At 53.2% G+C, this 19,300-nt stretch overlaps 2 protein-coding genes across 4 annotated transcripts in view; both read right to left on the minus strand.

The window, feature by feature from the left end:
- Positions 1-203: 203 nt before the first annotated feature.
- Positions 204-11,141, minus strand: PBK (PDZ binding kinase). 2 transcript variants are annotated; one of them, XM_005146468.3, is made up of 8 exons: positions 11,102-11,141; positions 10,410-10,475; positions 10,031-10,121; positions 8,901-9,043; positions 5,975-6,144; positions 4,987-5,116; positions 3,084-3,260; positions 204-744 (listed from the first exon to the last, which is right to left on the minus strand). In XM_005146468.3, the coding sequence occupies exons 2-8, from the start codon at positions 10,456-10,458 to the stop codon at positions 545-547; spliced, it is 960 nt and encodes a 319-aa protein (XP_005146525.1). In that variant the 5' UTR covers positions 10,459-10,475; positions 11,102-11,141; the 3' UTR covers positions 204-544. The 2 variants fall into 2 exon arrangements, with proteins under 2 accessions (XP_005146525.1, XP_030902549.1); XM_031046689.2 differs by lacking the exon at positions 11,102-11,141 and adding an exon at positions 11,038-11,056.
- A 780-nt stretch (positions 11,142-11,921) lies between these two features.
- The window catches only part of SCARA5 (scavenger receptor class A member 5), a 35,399-nt gene continuing 28,020 nt past the window's right edge, over positions 11,922-19,300 (minus strand). Inside the window, exons 8-9 of one of the 2 annotated variants that reach the window (XM_034060815.1) lie at positions 14,451-14,645; positions 11,922-12,091 (exon numbers count right to left, since the gene is read on the minus strand). In XM_034060815.1, coding sequence (XP_033916706.1) covers positions 11,955-12,091; positions 14,451-14,645 — 332 coding nt within the window. In that variant the 3' untranslated portion in view covers positions 11,922-11,954. Of the gene's footprint in view, positions 12,092-14,450; positions 14,649-19,300 lie in introns of both variants that reach the window. The other variant, XM_034060814.1, reaches the window with a different exon arrangement.

Raw genomic sequence — 19,300 nt, forward strand, 5'->3', positions numbered from 1 at the left:
GTTACACCCTCTTTTTCCAGCCTGTTGTGTCAGAAAACCTTTTCCTTGAGAAGGGCAGCTGCTCTCCCTTGGTAACACACTGTTACCTGTGGGCTGCTGCCCCCAACCACCTCAGGAGCACAGATATATTACACAAGAGCCCTCCAAAGCTTGCACATACCTGGTGCTCCTTAAGAGAGAAAAAACAACCCTTTCACCCGAGATAAACTAAAATACATTTATTATTAACATCTTAGTCACAGAACTGTTAATTCAACACAGATGGGGGGAAGGGTTTGAAAACACTTGTAATACAACAATTAAAGGAAAACTATTGCACAGAGCATGTAGCTTACTTAGGACCTGACTGCATGTGGAAGGGGATTGCTCCAAGAGCAGGGCGAGCCCCAGTTGCCTAAGAGGTTCTTAAAAGAGGGGTTAGCATTTAAAGAGTTTAGGCTCTCTGTTAAAGTACACAGAACAGTTTTCACATACTAGAAGGATAAACACTGCAGGAGTAGACTTACTCCTTCTAACTTAATCCCTGAGCACCAGGGATTTTACCCTAGGCCAGACTTGCCTCGAGGACTTCCACGATGCGTGCGGCTGAGGGACGCTTCTTGGGGTCCTCACTGGTGCAGACAGAGAAGAGATCAATCATGTGCTGGTAGGACGAGTCCAGTTCATCTATATTGAGGGCTGGGCGTGTTCCCAGGGCGTTGTAGTATGCTTCATCATCAAAGGAGTCTTCATTGAAAGATTCATCTGGAAAAGAAGGTGGCAAAGTCATGGGGATTTACTCCCCCTCATCTATTACACAAGGGTTAGGGTTAGAAGGGACCTTAAAACTCATCTACTTCAAACCCTCTGCCACAGGCAGGGTCACCTTCCACTACACCAGGTTGCTCCAAGCCCCATCCAACCTGGCCTTGAACACTGCCAGGGATGGGGCAGCCACAGCTTCTCTGGGCACCCTGTGCCAGGGCCTCAGCGCCCTCACAGGGAACAACTGCCTAAGAGCTCATCTCAATCTCCCCTCTGTCAGGTTAAAGCCATTCCCCCTTGTCCTGTCTCTACAGGCCCTTGTTCAAAGCCCCTCTCCAGATTTCTTGGAAGCTGCTCTAAGGTCTCCCTGGCGCCTTCTCCAGGCTGAACAAGCCCAGCTCTCTCAGCCTGGCGCCATAGCAGAGGTGCCCCACCCCTTGGAGCATCTTTGTTGCCTCCTCTGGATTTACTCCTACAGCTCCATGTCCTTCTTTACTGTGTTGGGGATTCCAGAGCAGGACACAGGACTGCAGAAGGATATCACTAGAGAGGAGCAGAGGGAAAATCCCCTCCCTCAACCTGCTGGTCACACAGCACAGGACACAGTTGGTTTCTGGGCTGTAAGTGCACACTGCTGGGTCATATCTAGCTTTCTATCCACCAGTATCCCCAAGTCTTGCCCTTACAGGTGTGCTGTGGGATGTGACCTCCATGTCAGCTTTGCTATTCCTGTTAGCAATAATTACTGCCGGGGATACATTATTATTTTCTGTTTGGTTTAAATTACATATTTTGAATCTGCATCTACCCCCTTTCTCCCAGCAGAATAACTGAGTCACCCCTGCAGAGCTGGCTGGGAAAAAGCTCTGCAGCCTGGAGACACAGTTATAAAACACAAGGCAGCCTGTGGGGTTGTGCCAGCGTGAAGGCTTTGGCAAGAGGAGTTTTCCCAGCACAGCCTGTAAGATCTTTAGTTTTGTGGTGCTCCAGTGTGCAACTCTGCCTGCAAGCAGCAATAGCACCCTCTGCCCATCCAATCTGCTCAGTGTAACTGAACAAGGGAGTCACCAAGAAGGCCAACAGCATCCTGGCCTGTATCAGCAATAGTGTGGCCAAGGAGGGCCAGGGCAGTGACCATCCCCCTGTACTGGCACTGGTGAGGCTGCACCTTGAATCCTGTGTTCAGTTCTGGGTACCTCACTACACACTGAGGTGCTGGGGCAAGGCCAGGGAAAGGCAGTGAAGCTGGTGAAGGGTCTGGAGCACAAGTGTGATGGGGAACAGCTGAAGGAACTGGGGGTGTTCAGTCTGGGGAATTGGGGGTATAGGGTGCACTTTCTCTCTACAGCTATCTGAAAGGAGGTTGTAGCAAGATGGAGGCTGGTCTCCCAAGTGACAAGTGATAGAACAAGAGGAAATTGTCTCAAGTTGCACCACAGGAGGTTTAGATTCCCCAAAGGGTTCTCAAGTGCTGAACAGGCTGCCCAGGCCAGTGGCAGAGTCACTGTCCTTGGGAGTATTTACAGATGTGTAAAACTTGTGAACATGGTTTAGTGGTGGGCCTGGCATTGCTGGGTTAATGGTTGAACTCAGTGGTCTTAAAGGTCTTTTCCAACCCGATTCTGTAATTCTATGGCCTACCCCCATGGGCACACAGGAGGTGCCCAAAGTAACTCCTGCTTCCCCCATGCTTTGTCAGTGCTGAGAGGGTATTTACAACCCTAACACTGGTCACGGCACAGCACATTTGGTTTAGTTTCTTGTTTCCAAAAGACTCAAATATTCTTGTGTACCCTTTCAAGCATGATGTCATTTTAGACATTTTCTGGCCATATCATTTTAGTGGCATCTCAACAGCACCCACTACACAGCTACAGCCTGGATGATTGCTCCTGTGCTTCATGGATGTGGGATGGAGCCAGGGCATGGCTGAGAGATACACAGCTCTCAGGGGAGCAGCCCTCCAGCTCAGGGACATCTTTGAAGCCTACCTCTCTGTGCTGACAAGCAGCTGAAGATCAAGGTGAGCTCTTAGACTAGCAACTGGTCTGCAATAATTAGTTACCATCATCTATCAACTTCTCGTTTGGATTTAAAAACCTAAGCAAAGTTGAAAGTGGCCTTGGGGTAGTGCTGGGCACCTCTGTGCTGCAGCAAACACAGTGAGCTCCCCAGCGTGCCTGGGAGATGCAGCCAGTGCAGAGAGATGACTGCAAAGCTCTGCAGATGGCACCTGAGGGAGACCTAGCACTGTGGGGATACCAACACACACTGTAAAAATTAGTCCTCCTCAGAGGAAGGCATTCCTAGGAGCTCACCAGCAAGATACGGAAACAAACCTTCATCATCAGACTCATCGCCCAGGTTGAGGTGGGGCACGGAGAGGGTCATCATTTCCCAGAGAGTCAGCCCAAAAGGGAAGATGTCAGCCTTGTCAGTGATGATGCCATCATCCTGCAGAGCTTCCTTGGGCTTCCAGGGCTCAGTGCCAATGTAGTACACATCAGGGTCACTTACTGAAAGGAAAAGACACTGCTCAATGATGTGCTAGGACTCACAAACACTGTGAGATGCAGTCACAGCTCAACACACAGCAGGGAGTTAGCCTGTCAGCTCAGGTGTGCCAAAGCCACAGGGCAGGATCTTCTGGGAGCCTGAACCCATTTTTCTTTCACACCTGCATAGTCTCAAATTCCCCATGACCTGCATGTGGCTCTGCAGAAGTGCCAGACCCAGTGAGGCTCATGTTTATCACAGACCCAGCAACACACTCTGGGAACTGCAGAGAAACCTCCATGAGGTCTGAGGCCATGCAGAGAAGAACTGAACCATCATCTTATTATAGGATCACAGAATGGTTTGGGTTGGAAGTGATCTCAAAGCTCATCCAATTCCAACCCCCTACCATGGGCAGGGATGCCTTCCACTAGACCAGGTTGCTCCAAGCCCCATCCAGCCTGGCCTTGAACACTGCCAGGGATGGGGCAGCCACAGCTTCTCTGGGCAACCTGTGCCAGGGCCTCAGCACCCTCACAGGGAACAACTTCTGCCTAAGAGCTCATCTCAGTCTCCCCTCTGTCAGGTTAAAGCCATTCCCCCCGTCCTGTCCCTGCAGGCCCTTGTAAAGCCTCTCAGCCTATATCCATAGCAAAGATGCTCCAGCCTGCGGACCTTCATGGCCTTCTCTGAACTCTTTCCAACAGCTCTACATCTTTCTTATGTCAGGGGCCCCAGAGCTGGATGCAGTTTTCTCCAGTTCTCATCACTGTTCAATTTAATGCCTCCTTGATTTTAATTTGCCTCAGGAGAGCTGAAGCAATCAGCTCTCAGCCTGACAGAGGCAGCACTATCTCTGACCCAATCCTTTTCACCCCACTCCCAAGAGGAGGTCCCACATTTCTCCCCACTTTCCCAAGCTATTGGCAATCTCAAGCTGCTTAAGAAACTTTTGTCTCATGGGGCGGATTGTCAAAGCCTTGCCTGTAACAACAAGCAAATGTCAAAATCCTTCAACACTTAATGGGCTGTTGCACTTTAATCCTTGGCAGGGACTGGTCCCTTCACTGTTGTTTGGTGCCCGTTGTCTCCTCGAGACCATGAGGAGGCAAAGCCAAAATTGAGGCTGGGTGGAGAGGACTTCTTCCTGTTCAACCAGCCCAGAAACTGATACTTGAGCCACTCTCCTCTCCAGGAGATTACGCTGGGCGCTGCCTCCTGTTCTCTCACTCCTTATAAAAGGGAAGAGCCACTAATAAAAATGTAATGGAGCAGCTTTATAGATTACGAGGCTGTCGCAGGCCCAAGTGCTGTGTAAAGCAGCAGAGAAAAGCATTCTTGTAATTAACCCAAACACATTCCCGCTGCTCACAGCCAAGCCACGACGCCATTAGACATCTGCTTCTCGTTTACATGAAGTCTTTATAACATTCACTCTTGGCTTGCGCTTCCTTCTAGCCATACGAGAAAGATTCATTTACTTGGCTCTCTGGCAAGAGCATCTCCTCAGCTGGGTCCAGCATCCTGTGTCCATGTACAAGCACAGGACAGCACAAGATGGATGTCACAGGTCTGGAGAATTAAAGCTGGACCTTCCAGATATCGCCTTCACCCAATGCAGGATGCAAACAACTTGCCAGTCCTTCTCTCCATGGAAGCAGGAGGGCAAGTGCATTTCCTCTGCTCCTGGAGCCAACCTCAAGCAGCCACTAAGCATCCAGATCCCCCTCCCACAGCCCAACATACCAGTCATGTTCTCATCCAGGGGCAGGGACACTCCCACATCACAGATCTTGATGGCTTCAAAGTCACCTTTAATGACCACGTTGGAAGACTTGATATCTCCATGGAGCAGCTTCTTATCGTTGTGCAGATACTAAGAGGCAAAGAGAACCTGTTAACACCCGCTTACTTCTGTGGAGAGGCAGGAAGTGCCATTGGATTTGGACAACAAAGCACCAGCTTCTTCAATATTTAATGTGTTTAGCTTTAAACTAAGCTCAAAGATGGGTCAACACGTTCCTTAACACTTACAAAGCACAAAGAAGTTTCTTCCACCCAGCATACTTTTGGAGGCTTACTGCTGATATTTAGTGAGAGGCTGTGAGAAGCACCTCATGGAACAAGCCCTTGAGAGCAGGTGCAATGCACAGGCATTAGCTGATGGCCAAGTGCAGTCTGTGTTATCCTGGGAGCTTAGAGCTACATGTCCTTGGAAGGAATAGCACAGGACTCACTGTTGCAGCCACCTGTGCTTTACCCTGAGCACCGGCACAGCCCAGGAGAGGCTCAGAAGCCATGCCATGGTTTAGTCTCCATTTCCCCACCTTTTCCTCCTACACATAACCTCAGTGGCATCAGCTGGCAGCCATGGGTATCAGTTAACCAATTTCTGTGACAAGACCAGCTCCCTGCAGCTGCCTGGGGTGGCAATAAGGATGCAAGAGCCAGCAGCCAACCCCCTCTGCTAGCTAGCAAGCTGGGACAGTCGGTAGCCCCAGGGGAGGGCAGCAGAACATTCATGACAAAACCTCTTGTTGCATCTCATGTTGTATTAGTTCAGTCTCAAGCCTCAGGACTCAGTTTTCACCCTGTACAGCACCCTGGTGAAAGAAACACCACCAGGCATCTGCTCTCCATCTGCTGGCACAGCACACCACATCCCTTTATATTTCCAGTGTCCCCAGTGTGTACGATTCCACACAGAACAGCTACAGTTTAACATTAAACATACCTTCAGCCCCCTCGCCATGCTCAAAGCGACTTTAAAGATAGTGGCAGCAGGGAAAGGGCCCAACCGTTTTTCACTTCTTTCTTCAATCAAGTCACAGAGTGATTTTTCTCCTCCATATTCCATGGCCAGGCACATGCTTCCATCGTTGGCCTCGGTGAAAGCGCGGTAACCTGCCAACAAAGATCATTTGTTAAGAGCCGACGCAGGCACCGGCATTTCCGCATGCTTTCCGGCCCGATGGAGCCAAAGCATCTGGGGCTACTGCCCAGGTGCTTTCCTGGTGCATTCCCAGATGCTGCAACCCATCCCAAGCCAATTCATTCCTCAGGGGAGCTGCTCGCAGCTTTACATGGCAAGGCAAAGCCACAAGAACATCCATAGTGACCTGCACAGCCCCGAGCCACAAACCTCACTGAGGGAAAGGAGCTCCCTCCTCCAGGAGGGCCCACATGCACCTCTCGCTTCGCTGGTCAGCTTTGCACCCTGTGCCCAGGGCAGGGAGGTTTGCCCTCACCTTTGCAGGGTGGAGAACCAGGAGAAAGGAGAGCAGCAGCAGACCTGCAGGACCAACATGCCCATTTCAAAGACAAGGAGCTGCAGGACCAAGACAACGGCTGGGGGGGGGAACCTTTGGGAAAGCCAAGCCCTCCTCTTGCAGGGGCCATTTCACAAGGTCAAGGCTTGAGCATATGGACAGTCATGTAAAGGTTCTTCCTCTGTGTTTTACTCCTGTCCGTAACCAATACTCTTTGGGTGGAGTTATAAATGGCAACATCTTGCATAATGGCATAGCTGAAGTGTTATTCCATAACTGATTTATGGCACCTTTTTCAAAAGCAGCAATGAAATGTTTGCAGTGTGAGAGTCTGAGCCTATCTCTGCTCTTGAATTCCTGGCAGAAGCAAGACGTGCTGGTTGAGGGATACGGAGTTCCTTGCACGCAGCATTGCTAACACAACTGGCTGTACTGAGATAGTTTAAAGAACAAATAAAAGGATGAAGTCAGAGGAAGCTGTTCTGACTGGCACGGAGATTTCAGATAAGAGCAGAAATTAAACACAGACTGAAGCAGCTCCTCAAAATGTTCCTATCACCAAGAGCAGAGAGCCTGACAGAGCCTCAACTGCCACCTCACAAAAGTGTCAGCAGTGGGGGACCCAGAGCCCCATTCCATGCACAGTAGCCATCCCAGACACCATAAAGGGGTTACCCATCCTTTGCCATGTTACAAGAGGACTCTCCCCATGCTGGAGCAGCCCCACAGCACAAAGCTGGCAGCGAAACAGCTCTCAGCTCCAGGGCAGCCTCCGCACAGCAGCAGCTTGTGAAATATCAACCTCTCGGTGACCAATGCAAACCTCAACAGGCAACAAAGCACCAGTGTGCCACAAGCCACATTTTAGGGCAAACCCCATTGCCTTTCTCCTGTGCTGGCTCAGACAGAGAGCCTCGGGTGGTCACCACTCCTCTAGAATGGTAGCAAGGCAGGGTCCCAGTGCATGCCAACAGCACCCTGGCTTCTGTCAGCAAGTGTGGAAGGCAGGATGAGGACAGTGACTATTCCCCTGTGCTGGGCACTGGTGAAGCCACATCTTGAATCCTGTATTCAGTTTTAGGCCCCTCACTACAAGAATCATAGAGTAGTTAGGGTTGTGAAGGACCTTCATATCATCTAGTTCCAAACCCCTTGCCATGGGGCACGAATACCTCACACTAAACCATGTCACTCAAGGCTCTGTTCATCCTGGCCTTGAACACTGCCAGGGATGGAGCATTGACAACTTCAGTGGGCAACCCATTCCAGTGCCTCATCACTCTCACAGTAAAGAACTTTTTCCTTATATCCAATCTAAACTTCCCCTGTTTAAACCCATTACCCCTTGTCCTAATGAAGAGTCCCTCTCCAGCATCCCTGTAGGCCCCCTTCAGATACTGTAAGGCTGCTATGAGGTCTCCACGCAGCCTTCTCTTCTCCAGGCTGAAAGGCCCCAACTTTCTCAGCCTGTCTTCATACAGGAGGTGCTCCAGTCCCCTGATCATCCTTGTGACCTCCTCTGGACTTGTTCCAACAGCTCCATGTCCTTGTTACATTGAGGACACCAGAATTGCACACAGGGCTCCAAGAGGGGTCTCACCAGAGTGGAGCAGAGGGGAGAATCCCCTCTCTGGACCTGCTGGTGATGCAGCCCAGGATACGGTCAGTTTCTGGGCTGCAAGGGCATGCTGTTGGATCATGTTGAGTTTCTCATCGAAAAGAGACATTGAGGTGCTCGAGTGGGTCCAGAGAAGGGCAGTGGAGCTGGTGAAGCGTCTGGAGCACAAGTTATATGAAGAGTAGCTGAGGGACCTAGGGGTGCTTAGTCTGGAGAGGAGGCTCAGGGGAGACCTTCTTGCACTCTACAACTGCCTGACAGGAGCTTGTATAGAGATGGGGTTGGTCTCTTCCCCCAGGTAACAAGCAATAGAACAAGAGAAAAAGGCCTCAAGTTGCACCAAGGTAGGTTTAGTTTGGATATTAGGAAAATTGTCTTCCCTAAAGGGCTGTCAAGCACTGGAACAGGCTGCCCATGGCTGTGGTGGAGTCACCATCCCTGGAGGGGTTTAAAGCATGTATAGATGTGGCACTGAGGGACACAGGTTAGTGGTGGGCTTGGCAGTGCTGGGTTAACAGTTGGACTCTATGATCTTAAGGGTCTTTTCCAACCTAAATTATTCATGATTCTGCCACCCTTCACACTGCCCTGGCAGTTCTTGTCACGCAGGGCAAGGCTAAGTTAATTTAAGAAGGTCCAGAACCCACAGCCCTTGGTGTGAAAGAAGCCCAGAGAAACCCTGCAGCCAGCTCATGTCACATCACCCGGCTCCTCAATCAGCTCCAATGGCTCAAATTGCAATTTAAGCAACACAAGCTGTGCTGGAAACTCACCCACAATGTTGGGGTGTTGAAGGTTCTTCAAGATCTTGGCTTCATCGTTCAGTCTCTGCTGATAGATGCTTTGCTGGCTGCTGTTGCATTTGGAATTGATTTTCTTCACTGCCCATGGGGAGCGAGACAAACCTCTGGGAGATCTGCATGGGAAAACCCACACGGCTCAGAACCACCCCACTGATAAGCAGCACCACGGTTGAAGCTCACACAGGTCACTGAGGAACTCTTTTGGAGAGCATTTGCATTTATTTTGTGGAATGAATAAAGAAGAATGCTGAACTAAATGAAGGCCTGTCAACGTGCACACTGCAGAGGTGTGTGCCACACCTGCCCCATCCACAATATTCCTCCAGTGAATTTCCAGGTGTCTTAAAAAAGGAGATTTGTATTGATTCTCATTTTCTGGTGGAGGAGCAGAGGCTCAGGGGAGGCAGCTGCCCAGCAGCCCACAGCAGAGCCAGGAATGGCCCCAGCACATGAACTACAGGGAAAGGCTGAAGGTATTATCCCAAAACCATGGACTCCTTCCCAGCACTAACACCTCCAGCACACATGGGACACCTGGGAATCCCACCCGCCTTCCTCAACAACATGCCCAGGTAAAGGGGTGCAGGCCGTATAGGAAGGTCAATACCCTGAGTGCTGGAGCAGCTCTTCTATGGAAACAGGCTGGGAGATTGGGCTTGTTCAGCCTGGAGAAGAGAAGGCTCCAGGGAGACCTTAGAGCAGCTTCCAGTGCCTAAAGGGGTGAACAAGAAAGCTGGAGAGGGGCTTTTGACAAGGGCCTGTAGGGACAGGACAAGGGGGAATGGCTTTAACCTGACAGAGGGGAGACTGAGATGAGCTCTTAGGCAGAAGTTGTTCCCTGTGAGGGTGCTGAGGCCCTGGCACAGGGTGCCCAGAGAAGCTGTGGCTGCCCCATCCCTGGCAGTGTTCAAGGCCAGGTTGGATGGGGCTTGGAGCAACCTGGTCTAGTGGAAGGTGTCCCTGCTTGTGGGAGGGTGTGGAGCTGGGTGAGCTTTAAGGTCTCTTCCAACCGAGACCATTCTGTGGTTCTATTTTTCTAAGGGAAAGAGATGCCAAACCCCATTTCCAAGCACCACCTCACACTGTGCTCTCAAAAGTACCTTTTCATCAGGTAGACATTGACCCCGGTGCCGTATCCAAGCTTCTGCATGAAGGGGGAAGCTGGAATAGTGACAGAAACTGGCCCCAAATCTAAAAAGAAAAGAAACGCAGCCCCATGAGTGACCCCACGCAGCGGATCAGAGCAGCTTTGCTGGCATGGAGGCAGTGAGTGATTCCTGAGCTGCCTTTACTCGTTTTCCTTCACCAGTTATGCCAGTTTTATCTCAGCTCATGAGTTTTCTCACTGTTACCCTCCCAGTTCTCCCCCATCTTACTGGGAAGAAGAGAGCAAGTGGCAGCAGCCCAAGTTAACCCCCATGCCGTCTGTTTCTGCACCAGCCCCTCTAGAAACAAGGCTCATCCCTCAACACAACTCACCTGGTTTCTCCCTCTGGAGCGGTTTGTTTTGAGACGTGAAGGCTTCCATCACTGCAAGCCTGACCCCTACAGCACAGGAGAGGCTTTTGTTACATCTCCATCCCCAGAACGCAAGAGGAACCCCATGGAAGGGCCTGAAAGCACAAGCTGCCGGGACTCTAGCCCTAACTCCGCCAGCGGCACTACAGGTACCGCAATGGTACGTTAAGGGGCACTACGGGTACCGCAATGGTACGTTAAGGGGCACTACAGGTACCGCAATGGTACGTTAAGGAATATAAGTCACACAAATAACACCCGTTGGGAAGCTCGTTTGGCTTCTCCCGCCTCCCCTCAGCAAGCAGGTCGAGAGCTGGGCAGGGATGTGCCTCCCTGCCCGCCCAGCCCCATGGGCCCCCTCCCCTGTTCCCGCTGTGTCCCTGCTGGGCTCATCACCCCGGGGCTGGCCTGCAGAGGGGGGTGAACCCTGTAACAGGGCTGAGGTAACTCAGAAGCGAGGCAAGAGCCTGGGATGGGTGTCCTAAGGGAACCGGCACGGGATGTGGCACCAAAGGAAGGAGCTGGGGGCCTATGAAGCATCCCCAAACCGTGGGGGGGGACGGGACGAGGCAAGACTCCCGGTGCCCACCTCAGGGGCGAGGGGAGCCGCAAGGCCGGGTCTGCGGGAAAGGAACGGCCGATCCCACCGTTACCTGCTGCCGCCGCCGTTTGAATCCTGCGCGCCAGAAACGGCCAACTCCCCCTACGGCGGCCGCGGGCGGACAAAGCGCGCCGGAACGCGGAGGGGGCGGGGCTCAGATCTTCGAGGAGGGGCGGGGGGGGGGTGGGAGCGGAGATCCCCACGTGTTTTGGGGGGGTTCTTGGGGGTTCCCAAAGCCCTGGAGGGGATCGAAGAGGGCACAGGGGTGTTTGGGGGATTCTGTGGGGTCCCAAGCCCTTCGGGGGTCCCTATGGGGTTCCAAGCCCTTGGGGGTGCGGGTCTCTGGGGTCCCCAAGCCCTTAGGTGGGGTCTGTGTACGAGCCTCAGCCCATAGGGGAGGATCTCAATGGGATCCGAGCGACATTGAGGGGGTCCCCATGGCATTGTCCAAACTTGACGGGGACGGTCTGTGTCGGAGCCCCCGGCTGTGGTGGGGGTCAGGGCTCCCTCTGGGGGTCCCCCTCTTTGGGGGGGGGGCTCTACAGGCCCCCAAGTCCTTGGGGGGTGTTCCTGGGGGTCCGCAAGCCCTGAGGGGAGGGTGTCTCTGTTGGGGTGGGCTCTGTACCCCCATTCAGCTGCAGGGTCTTTGCGAACCAGGGCTGAGCCAGTCTCAGGGTCTGTATTTATGGTTTCCACCCCGGACCCCATCGCACTGTGACCCCCCCCCCCCCCCAGGCATGGCTGCAGCAGCACGGGAGAGAATAATAAAAGGCATTTATTTATCCAATAATAACCCCATTTCAGGAAGCACAGGGGAGGCTGGGGGGGGGGGGGGGGGGGGGGGGGGGGGGCTGAGCTGCTCCGGACCCCCCGCAGCCAGGCCGGGGGTGTCCCCGTCCCCCCCATCACGGCACCAGGCATTTCACGCCAGCGTCCTCGGCGTGGCCGCAGTTGGTCTTGCCCCAGCTGGAGAAGCTGCAGCGCAGAAGGCTGTCCTCTGTCCCCTTGCAGGAGACGTCGTCCATCCAGATCCTCCCCGTGCCTGCAAAGACAGGGACCCAGTCAGTGGCACTGGCACCAGCACCGGCATCAGCATGTTGGTGGATCCCCTCCGTGTGCATCACCTCATCACCTAAACAGGCTAAAGCAAATGTAATTCAAGCCGTTCTTAAACAAAAGGGTTCATCTGTTAGGAAAATTCACTCCTTCACCTGTGATATTGATCCTTCTTTACAGTAACGGGCATTAAATATGTGTCAGTTCCCGTTATATGCGGTGGCATCAGAAGTAGTGGAGTTTTACTGGAGGTTTTTGATTTTTCATGCTTGAATGAAAAGGTCTGGAAATAAGGATCTAGCTACTTGGAAACTTCAAGCTGCCCATAGAGAAGTGCCCCTGGAAAACCAAGATGATGGCAGCATCCTGTAGCTCACTCAGTGCTGTATGGAGACTCTCCCGCAGGAGTCTGGTGTTGGAGGCCAGGAACTCAGGAAAGATCAGCTCTGGGGATGTGTGGATCAATGGACAAGCATCAAAAATGCTGCAAAAATAGAGCTGCTTTGCAAGGTTTTCCTGTGATTACCAATCAGAGACATGTGTGTAGGCCTTTATCCCAGTCGTGCTGTACCTGAGCACTGAAAAGGGAGAACAACACAACACCATTTACAACCACCTCTGGGTGCCTGGGTTCAGCTGGGACACCCCATATGCAGGAATAAATATTGATTCATAATTTTATGCTTTGCATCCCAGTTTTCCTCCTCTGTCAGCATGAAATGTCCTGACACATCCCGATTCTCCATCACCACTGCTCTGTGCTGGGGTCACTGCCTCTGGGATGGGGCACTCACCCCCCTCACAGAGAAGAAATCCTATGGCGACAGGCTGAGAGAGATGGGCTTGTTCAGTCTGGGGAAGAGAAGGCTCCAGGGAGACCTTAGAGCAGCTTCCAGTGCCTGAAGGGGCCAACAAGAAATCTGGAGTGGGGCTTTGGACAAGGGCCTGTAGGGACAGGACAAGGGGGAATGGCTTAAACCTGACAGAGGGGAGATTGAGATGAGCTCTGAGGCAGAAGTTGTTCCCTGTGAGGGTGCTGAGGTACATGTGTAGGCCATGGTGAAACAAGCTCTGGGGTCTGCCAAGGCTGGTGTGAAGGACACCAGCTCTTGGAGGGGTCCAGCTGCTCTCACAGAAACAGAACAGGTCTGATCAACCAGCATGGTCACGACTAGCTGATGGCCGTGGTGGCTACCTGCTTTTGGTATCCATTGTCTCCTTGGCAGCCCTGAGCAGCTGGAAAGAAGGCAACTCAAGGGATTAAAAGGCGTATGTGGAAGGGGATCTGACCTGGGTGAAACACCCTGACCCAACAGTCTGGGGCCAAAGGCCACCCCTCCACCCGCCAGAGCATTCCTGGTATTTCCCCTCTGCTTTTAAATGTTTTTATTTGGTTGTTGTTCTGGAGAGAAAGCAGCTCTCAACAGTCACACCCGGATGAAAAGGCTGAAGCTTCCTTCAAAAACAACAGCCCCGGGGATGGTTCTGTGGTGCTGAGTCAGCATGGGGCAGAGTGTGCAGAGGCAGCCAGAGCAGCACCAGCAATCACAGAATTACAGAACGGTTTGGGTTGGAAGGGACCTCAAAGCTCATCCAGTTCCACCCTGCTGCCACAGGCAGGGACACCTTCCACTACAACAGGGTGCTCCAAGTCCTGTCCTTGAACATTGCCAGGGATGGGGCATTTACCACTTCTCTGGGCAATGTCATAGAATCATAGAACAGTTAGGGTTGGAAAGGACCTTAAGATCATCTAGTTCCAACCCCCCTGCCATGGGCAGGGACACCTCACACTAAACCATATCACCCAAGGCACTGTCCAACCTGGCCTTGAACACTGCCAGGGATGGAGCATTCACAACCTCCCTGGGCAACCCATTCCAGTACCTCACCACCCTAACAGTAATGAATTTCTTCCTTATATCCAGTCTAAACCTCTGCTGTTTAAGTTTCAACCCATTACCCCTTGTCCTATCACTACAGTCCCTAATGAAGAATCCCTCTCCAGCATCCCTGTAGGCCCCCTTCAGATACTGGAAGGCTGATATGAGGTCTCCACACATCCTTCTCCAGGCAGAACAGCCCCAACTTTCTCAGCCTATCTTCATACGGGTGGTGCTCCAGTCCCCTGATCATTCTCCTTGCACGTGGTCCCACAAGCCAATGCCACAGTGTTTGCAGACTCCCAGTACTGAATAAACCAGACTGGAGCTGTCTGCACCACCACAGCCCGTGTCCTGCTTGTAGAGGACCTGCTGGATGCCTCAAGGGTCATTCTGGAAGGATCTCTGGTTTACGTATAGGCTGGCCCCTGGTATCTATGTTGGGGGAGAGGTGGGTCTTACCTTGGCCGAACCGGGCCATGCGGTACACCTCCTCGGCGCCTCGGAAGCCCAGCATCCGGCACACCACGTCTCCATCCTTCTTGTCCCAGCCATCATCACACACTGTGCCCCAGCGCCGGTCGTAGAAGACTTCCACCCGTCCCTCATGGGAGCCGGAGCCGTTCACCAGCCGGATCATCCCCTCCTCAGCGGCTGCTGCTGGAAGCAGAGAGGGAGGTCACAGGGGGCATGGTGGCATCTCACCTGCCTTGGAACCACCCCTGTGCCCTCTCCATGGTGCACGCAGATGGGATGATGCACCTCCAGGAGACCTGGGGACACAGCACCCCTATTGGACACCGTGCTGAAGGGGTCCCACGAAAACCAGGGTTTGGTTCAAGAGGGATGAGCCTTGCAATGGTCTTGCCAAGGTGGGAAAGCTGTTGGCAGCCTTAAAGTGCTGCAGGGAGGGCAGGTCCTGAGCAAGGATCAATCCTGAAGCCATCAAGGTCCACATGGAGACAGCTCAGGCTTGCAAAGAGACATCTAAGCAACCGATGGGAGGAGGGAGATGCCAGGAAACCCAGGGCACAGAGAGATTCCAAAAGGGACTGTGAAAGGGGATGGTGAGGGATGAGGAAGCTCTTCCATCCTGGAGACAGAACCCCAGCCCAAGTCCATGCTGCCCGGGTGGACCCTGACATTATGCTTGAGGGAATGATGAGGGGATGTTCACATTGGTCTGAAATGCTGCACTGGAGTGGGGGGACATGGCTTGTACTCCTCCCCACCACTGTGGCACTGCTCCCTCTGCTCCCAGTTGCCTTCATGTGGCTGCTGAGCCTTCCTCCCTCTGTCACCACCCTCCTGCTAGGTGAGACGAGCATCCCTCCATCCTTCAGCCAGGGAGAAGGATGGGGAGATGGTTTATCTGACAGGAGAATGACTGAGGAGCTCAGCACCAAAACCAAACCACTGTGGCTCTTCCTCCACCCTCAGCCAAAGAAACCCAGCAAAGAACATGGCACACACCCTGTTATTTGGGATGAGAAAGGGGTCGAATGGAGAAAATTGCTGTCAGGCAGCTGGGCTTGCTCTGTGACTCACCAAGGGCTGGGGCAGCAGCTGAGGGTGGAGCTGGGCTCCCCCAAACAAGGTTGTTCTGCAGATGTTCAGAGATTTAAATTTAAAGACATTTTCCCAAAGCCAGGGCTTGGATTTGGTTTTCTTTTCCCCAGTCAAAACACACATTCCCACTGGAAGTGCTCGATGACATTGCTTCTCAAATGCGAAGATAAATGGGGTTTGGGGGCATTCCCAGGCAGACAGAGGCCTCCTCCTTCATGACCATCCTCTACATCCCATGCTCATCTCTGTGGAGAGGGTGTCAGGGGCTCCAACGCTACCAAACCCTCCTCAACCACAGCCACCACCAAAGTCCCAGCAATATAAGAGGCACCAAAACCTCGTCTGTGATTCTGCCAGCACAGGGACCGTGGCAGGTTCTCAGGCGATGAACCCAAAAGGTCTCCACCTCACCAAGAGGTGAACATTGCAGGGGGAGCTGTGAAGAGCTGGGTAAAACCTGACATTGATCCACCCTCTGCTTTAACTTCACAGTGGTGGGATGCTGCAGGCAGTCACACTTGGCTCAGGTCTCTTCAGGCACCTTGGCCAACCACAGTGGTGACCATGGGGCTGGCCAAAGTGGGTGAAAAAGGGTCCCAGGCGCTCAGGGCTGGGAGGTGAAGGGTTAAGGGGATGTTTAGAGACCAGATCAGTGTTTGGGACCTGCTGCACAGAGATCCAATGGGTTTTGGCATTGCCAGTTGGCTGGGACCTACATGTTTCAGGCTCTGGGTTTTCCCTGGCTTGCTCCCAGTGGGATCAGGGCCACCTCTTCCAATGACCTCCAGAAAGCACAGTTCTTGCATGGCTTCGGCACTGGCTGATCTCCCATTTCCAGGACCTGCTCAGGGTCAGGCTCAAGAAAGGATCTGGAAACCCTGAGCATGTTTTGCTGGATATGGGCAGAACATCGGGTTCACCGAGGAGCCAGGAAACATCTCATGCTGTTCCTGAACCATCTCACTGATATGGTCCACAGCCCTGCCATAGACATCACATCTCAGCAGAGGGGCTTTTGGGATGCTGCTGGCTGTGTCCTTCCACCAGCCCCTGCTGTTTGGGATGGGTGTCTCCTCCCAGGCACCAAGGCAGCTGCCTTGGCTGACCCCAGGGATGGTGTCATCTGAGGGTTGGATGAAGTGACTCTTCTGAGTTGAACACATGCACCACAGCTCTGGATGCTGCCAGGGGAGCTGCTCCTGCCAAACCAAGTTTGCACCAAGTCCAACACCAGTGTCTCCTGCTAGGGAGCCAGCCCAACCTCCCTGCTCCGGGTGAGCTAGTGGAGGGTTAGAGCCAGGGAAACCCAAGGTCTTGGCCAGGGAGACCCAGGGCTCAGCATTTTTCCTCCACCACTTGGGTCAATGTGGTGAGCCATGGCAGTGTCACCTTCCTGGCTCCACGTGTTCAGTGACCCCAGCCACCAGTATTGTGCCATATGGGAGGTGTCTGGGCCTTCCTGCTCTCCCTGCCCCAGGAAATGACTTGGCTTTGGAACCATTGTCCCTCTTTGAGCATCCCAGAGAAGGGGATCCTTCCCTGGGTGTCTGTGATGGCTGTGGAAAGCAATAGCTAAATAGGGCATGGAGCCCCTCAGCAGGCATAATCCTCTCTGTAAAACCATCACCTCTGCCTCCAGAGCTGCCCACATTCCCTGGGGAATAGGCAGGTGACTGTTGATCCAAGACCAGCTCTCTATATCCAGCATCAGCTGACTGCTCATCCTGTCCAGCTCCATATCTCCAGCCCAAGCCAGCTGGTTATCCCCAAGTCTTCATTCCTCCCCCTGCAAGCCTGTCCTCACCCCAGGTCTTTTCTGGATGCTCCTCAGAGCCCGTGCGTGCTGGAAGATGACTCCTGCTTCCTCGAGGAGGGGAGGAGATGTGCAATCAAGGCACAGATCCAGGCAGGACTGGGATGTTCCCATTAATCAACAGGGTGAGGGCTGCTAATAAAAGCACAGAGCTCAGCCACGAGTCCTGGCCTCAACCTTTCCACTTAGCCCACAACAAGCCTCACTTAGCGAGCTAATAAAAACTAATAAGCCCCAGAAGTCTCCTCCCAAACCAGTGCCAGTTGCCTGTGACATCCCCAGGCCGGGGCTGTTTTGATGCTCATGAGCTTGGGGGACACTGCAAAAGCTGCAGCTTGGGGCTGTGCTTGGTTCCTGGCCCCAGCAGGCTGGAATAGCCCTTGGGAGATGCCCGGGGACCAGAGTGGGTTGTCCATCTTGTGTTGCAGAAGGTTATCCAGGATCAGGCCCTCCCAGGCTGCAGGTCCAGAGCAGGATGTGAGCATCCCATCCTGCATCAGCTCCCTGCCTGTGATGTGGCCTGGCCCTGTCCACCCCAGAGCAGCTCCCTGGCCCCTTCCCTCTCCAACAATCCCCAACAGCATCATCTTGTGCATGTTCATTTCTTTTGCTGCAGCAATTACTTCCAAAACCCTCGACCTCCTCCCTGCCCAGCCTCCAAAACCAGCAAAACAAGAAAGGAAGAGCTAAAGAGGAGAAATAACTCCCAATGGCCAAGAAAACAAGGGCCTGATTCTCTGCAGCTGGGCTGAGATATCATCTCCTCCCTGGTAATGGAGACCATCTGCCCCTGATTCCCTGGGCTCTCTGCCGCCCTCTCTCACTGTCCCTGCCCTGCTCCTCTCCCTTTGGTTTGGCAATATGGATGCAAACATCAGGTTTCCAAGGGGTAGATGTAGGGTACAACAGGAATCATCCATACTTTGCCGATGGGAACCAGCTGCACTTGCCCACCAAGCAGTGACTGGAGGGGGCTGGGGTCCTTGGTCCTTGCTGGTGGGATCATGCATCCCACCTTGGTGCTTCCTGCTCCCCAGCTGCCTCTCCTGCTGCTCCTCTTCTAAACCTGCTGCATCCTTACTCTGCTTGGCACCTTCGGGTGATGCTGTGGCTGGTGGCAGAGACCTAGAGCCCGTGCATGGGTGCCTGATGTGGGAAGGATGCTTTTGGGTGGCAGGAGGGATGTCCAAAGCTTGGAGGAAACCATCAGTAACCCCAGAGGTCTCAGGGATGAGCTCCCTGCAGGCCATAGTCACAGCAGAGCAGAGGATGGGCAGGATCCAGCCCCAGGCTCATTCCCAGCTATTCCTTAGCTTGCCAACCCCGAAGACCCGTGCTGGGGATTGGTGTGCAAGTGCAGCTCTTGGCCCCAGAGTGAATCCCAAAGCAATAACACAGCTGTGGTTGGTGCCACACAGCCTCACAGTGTGGCCCAAATGGGTGTTTCCATCTTGAAGCCCTGGAAAACCACTTCCTGGAGCCAATTCTGCCATGTGGCAGTGGTGGAAGAGATATGTCCTTATGGATCTCTGCTCCTCTCACTGCCAGCTCTAGGCTCTCCCTAGGATAGTGAGGATGCTATTTGCCGCTATGGGTGAGTGAGCTTAGCCCTGACCTTGATCCTGTTTGTGCCTGCCAGTGAAAATTCCCAGCCAGCTTTGGGCATTGTCAGTCCAACTCCATCAGCTTGGCTGGGGTCTCAGCATGCCCACTGCAACCAAGGTGCTTCCCCCTTGCCTACCTTGAGCATCCTCACTGCGACATCCCTCCCACCTGCTGCTGGCTCTGGCTCCTCTTTGCCCAGGCAGGAAAACCCAAGCACAGGGCTCAGCAGCCTCCTCCTGGCAGTGACCACTGCCTTCCTGCCTGCTTTGCAGCAGGTATCTCCCCAACAGACTCCAAACCCCACAAACACCCCCAAAACCATGCC

Source organism: Melopsittacus undulatus, chromosome 3, assembly GCF_012275295.1.
Source record: "Melopsittacus undulatus isolate bMelUnd1 chromosome 3, bMelUnd1.mat.Z, whole genome shotgun sequence".
Classification (NCBI taxonomy): Eukaryota; Metazoa; Chordata; class Aves; order Psittaciformes; family Psittaculidae; genus Melopsittacus; species Melopsittacus undulatus.

Excerpts from the sequence above, each read along its gene's own strand:
- PBK (XM_005146468.3), bottom strand. The coding sequence starts at position 10,458 with ATGGAAGCCTTCACGTCTCAAAACAAACCGCTCCAGAGGGAGAAACCA. Across the intron at positions 10,122-10,409 it reads GCTCCAGAGGGAGAAACCAG|ATTTGGGGCCAGTTTCTGTC; the intron begins GTGAGTTGTGTT and ends TTTTCTTTTTAG. Across the intron at positions 745-3,083 it reads CGATGAGTCTGATGATGAAG|ATGAATCTTTCAATGAAGAC; the intron begins GTTTGTTTCCGT and ends CTTCTTTTCCAG.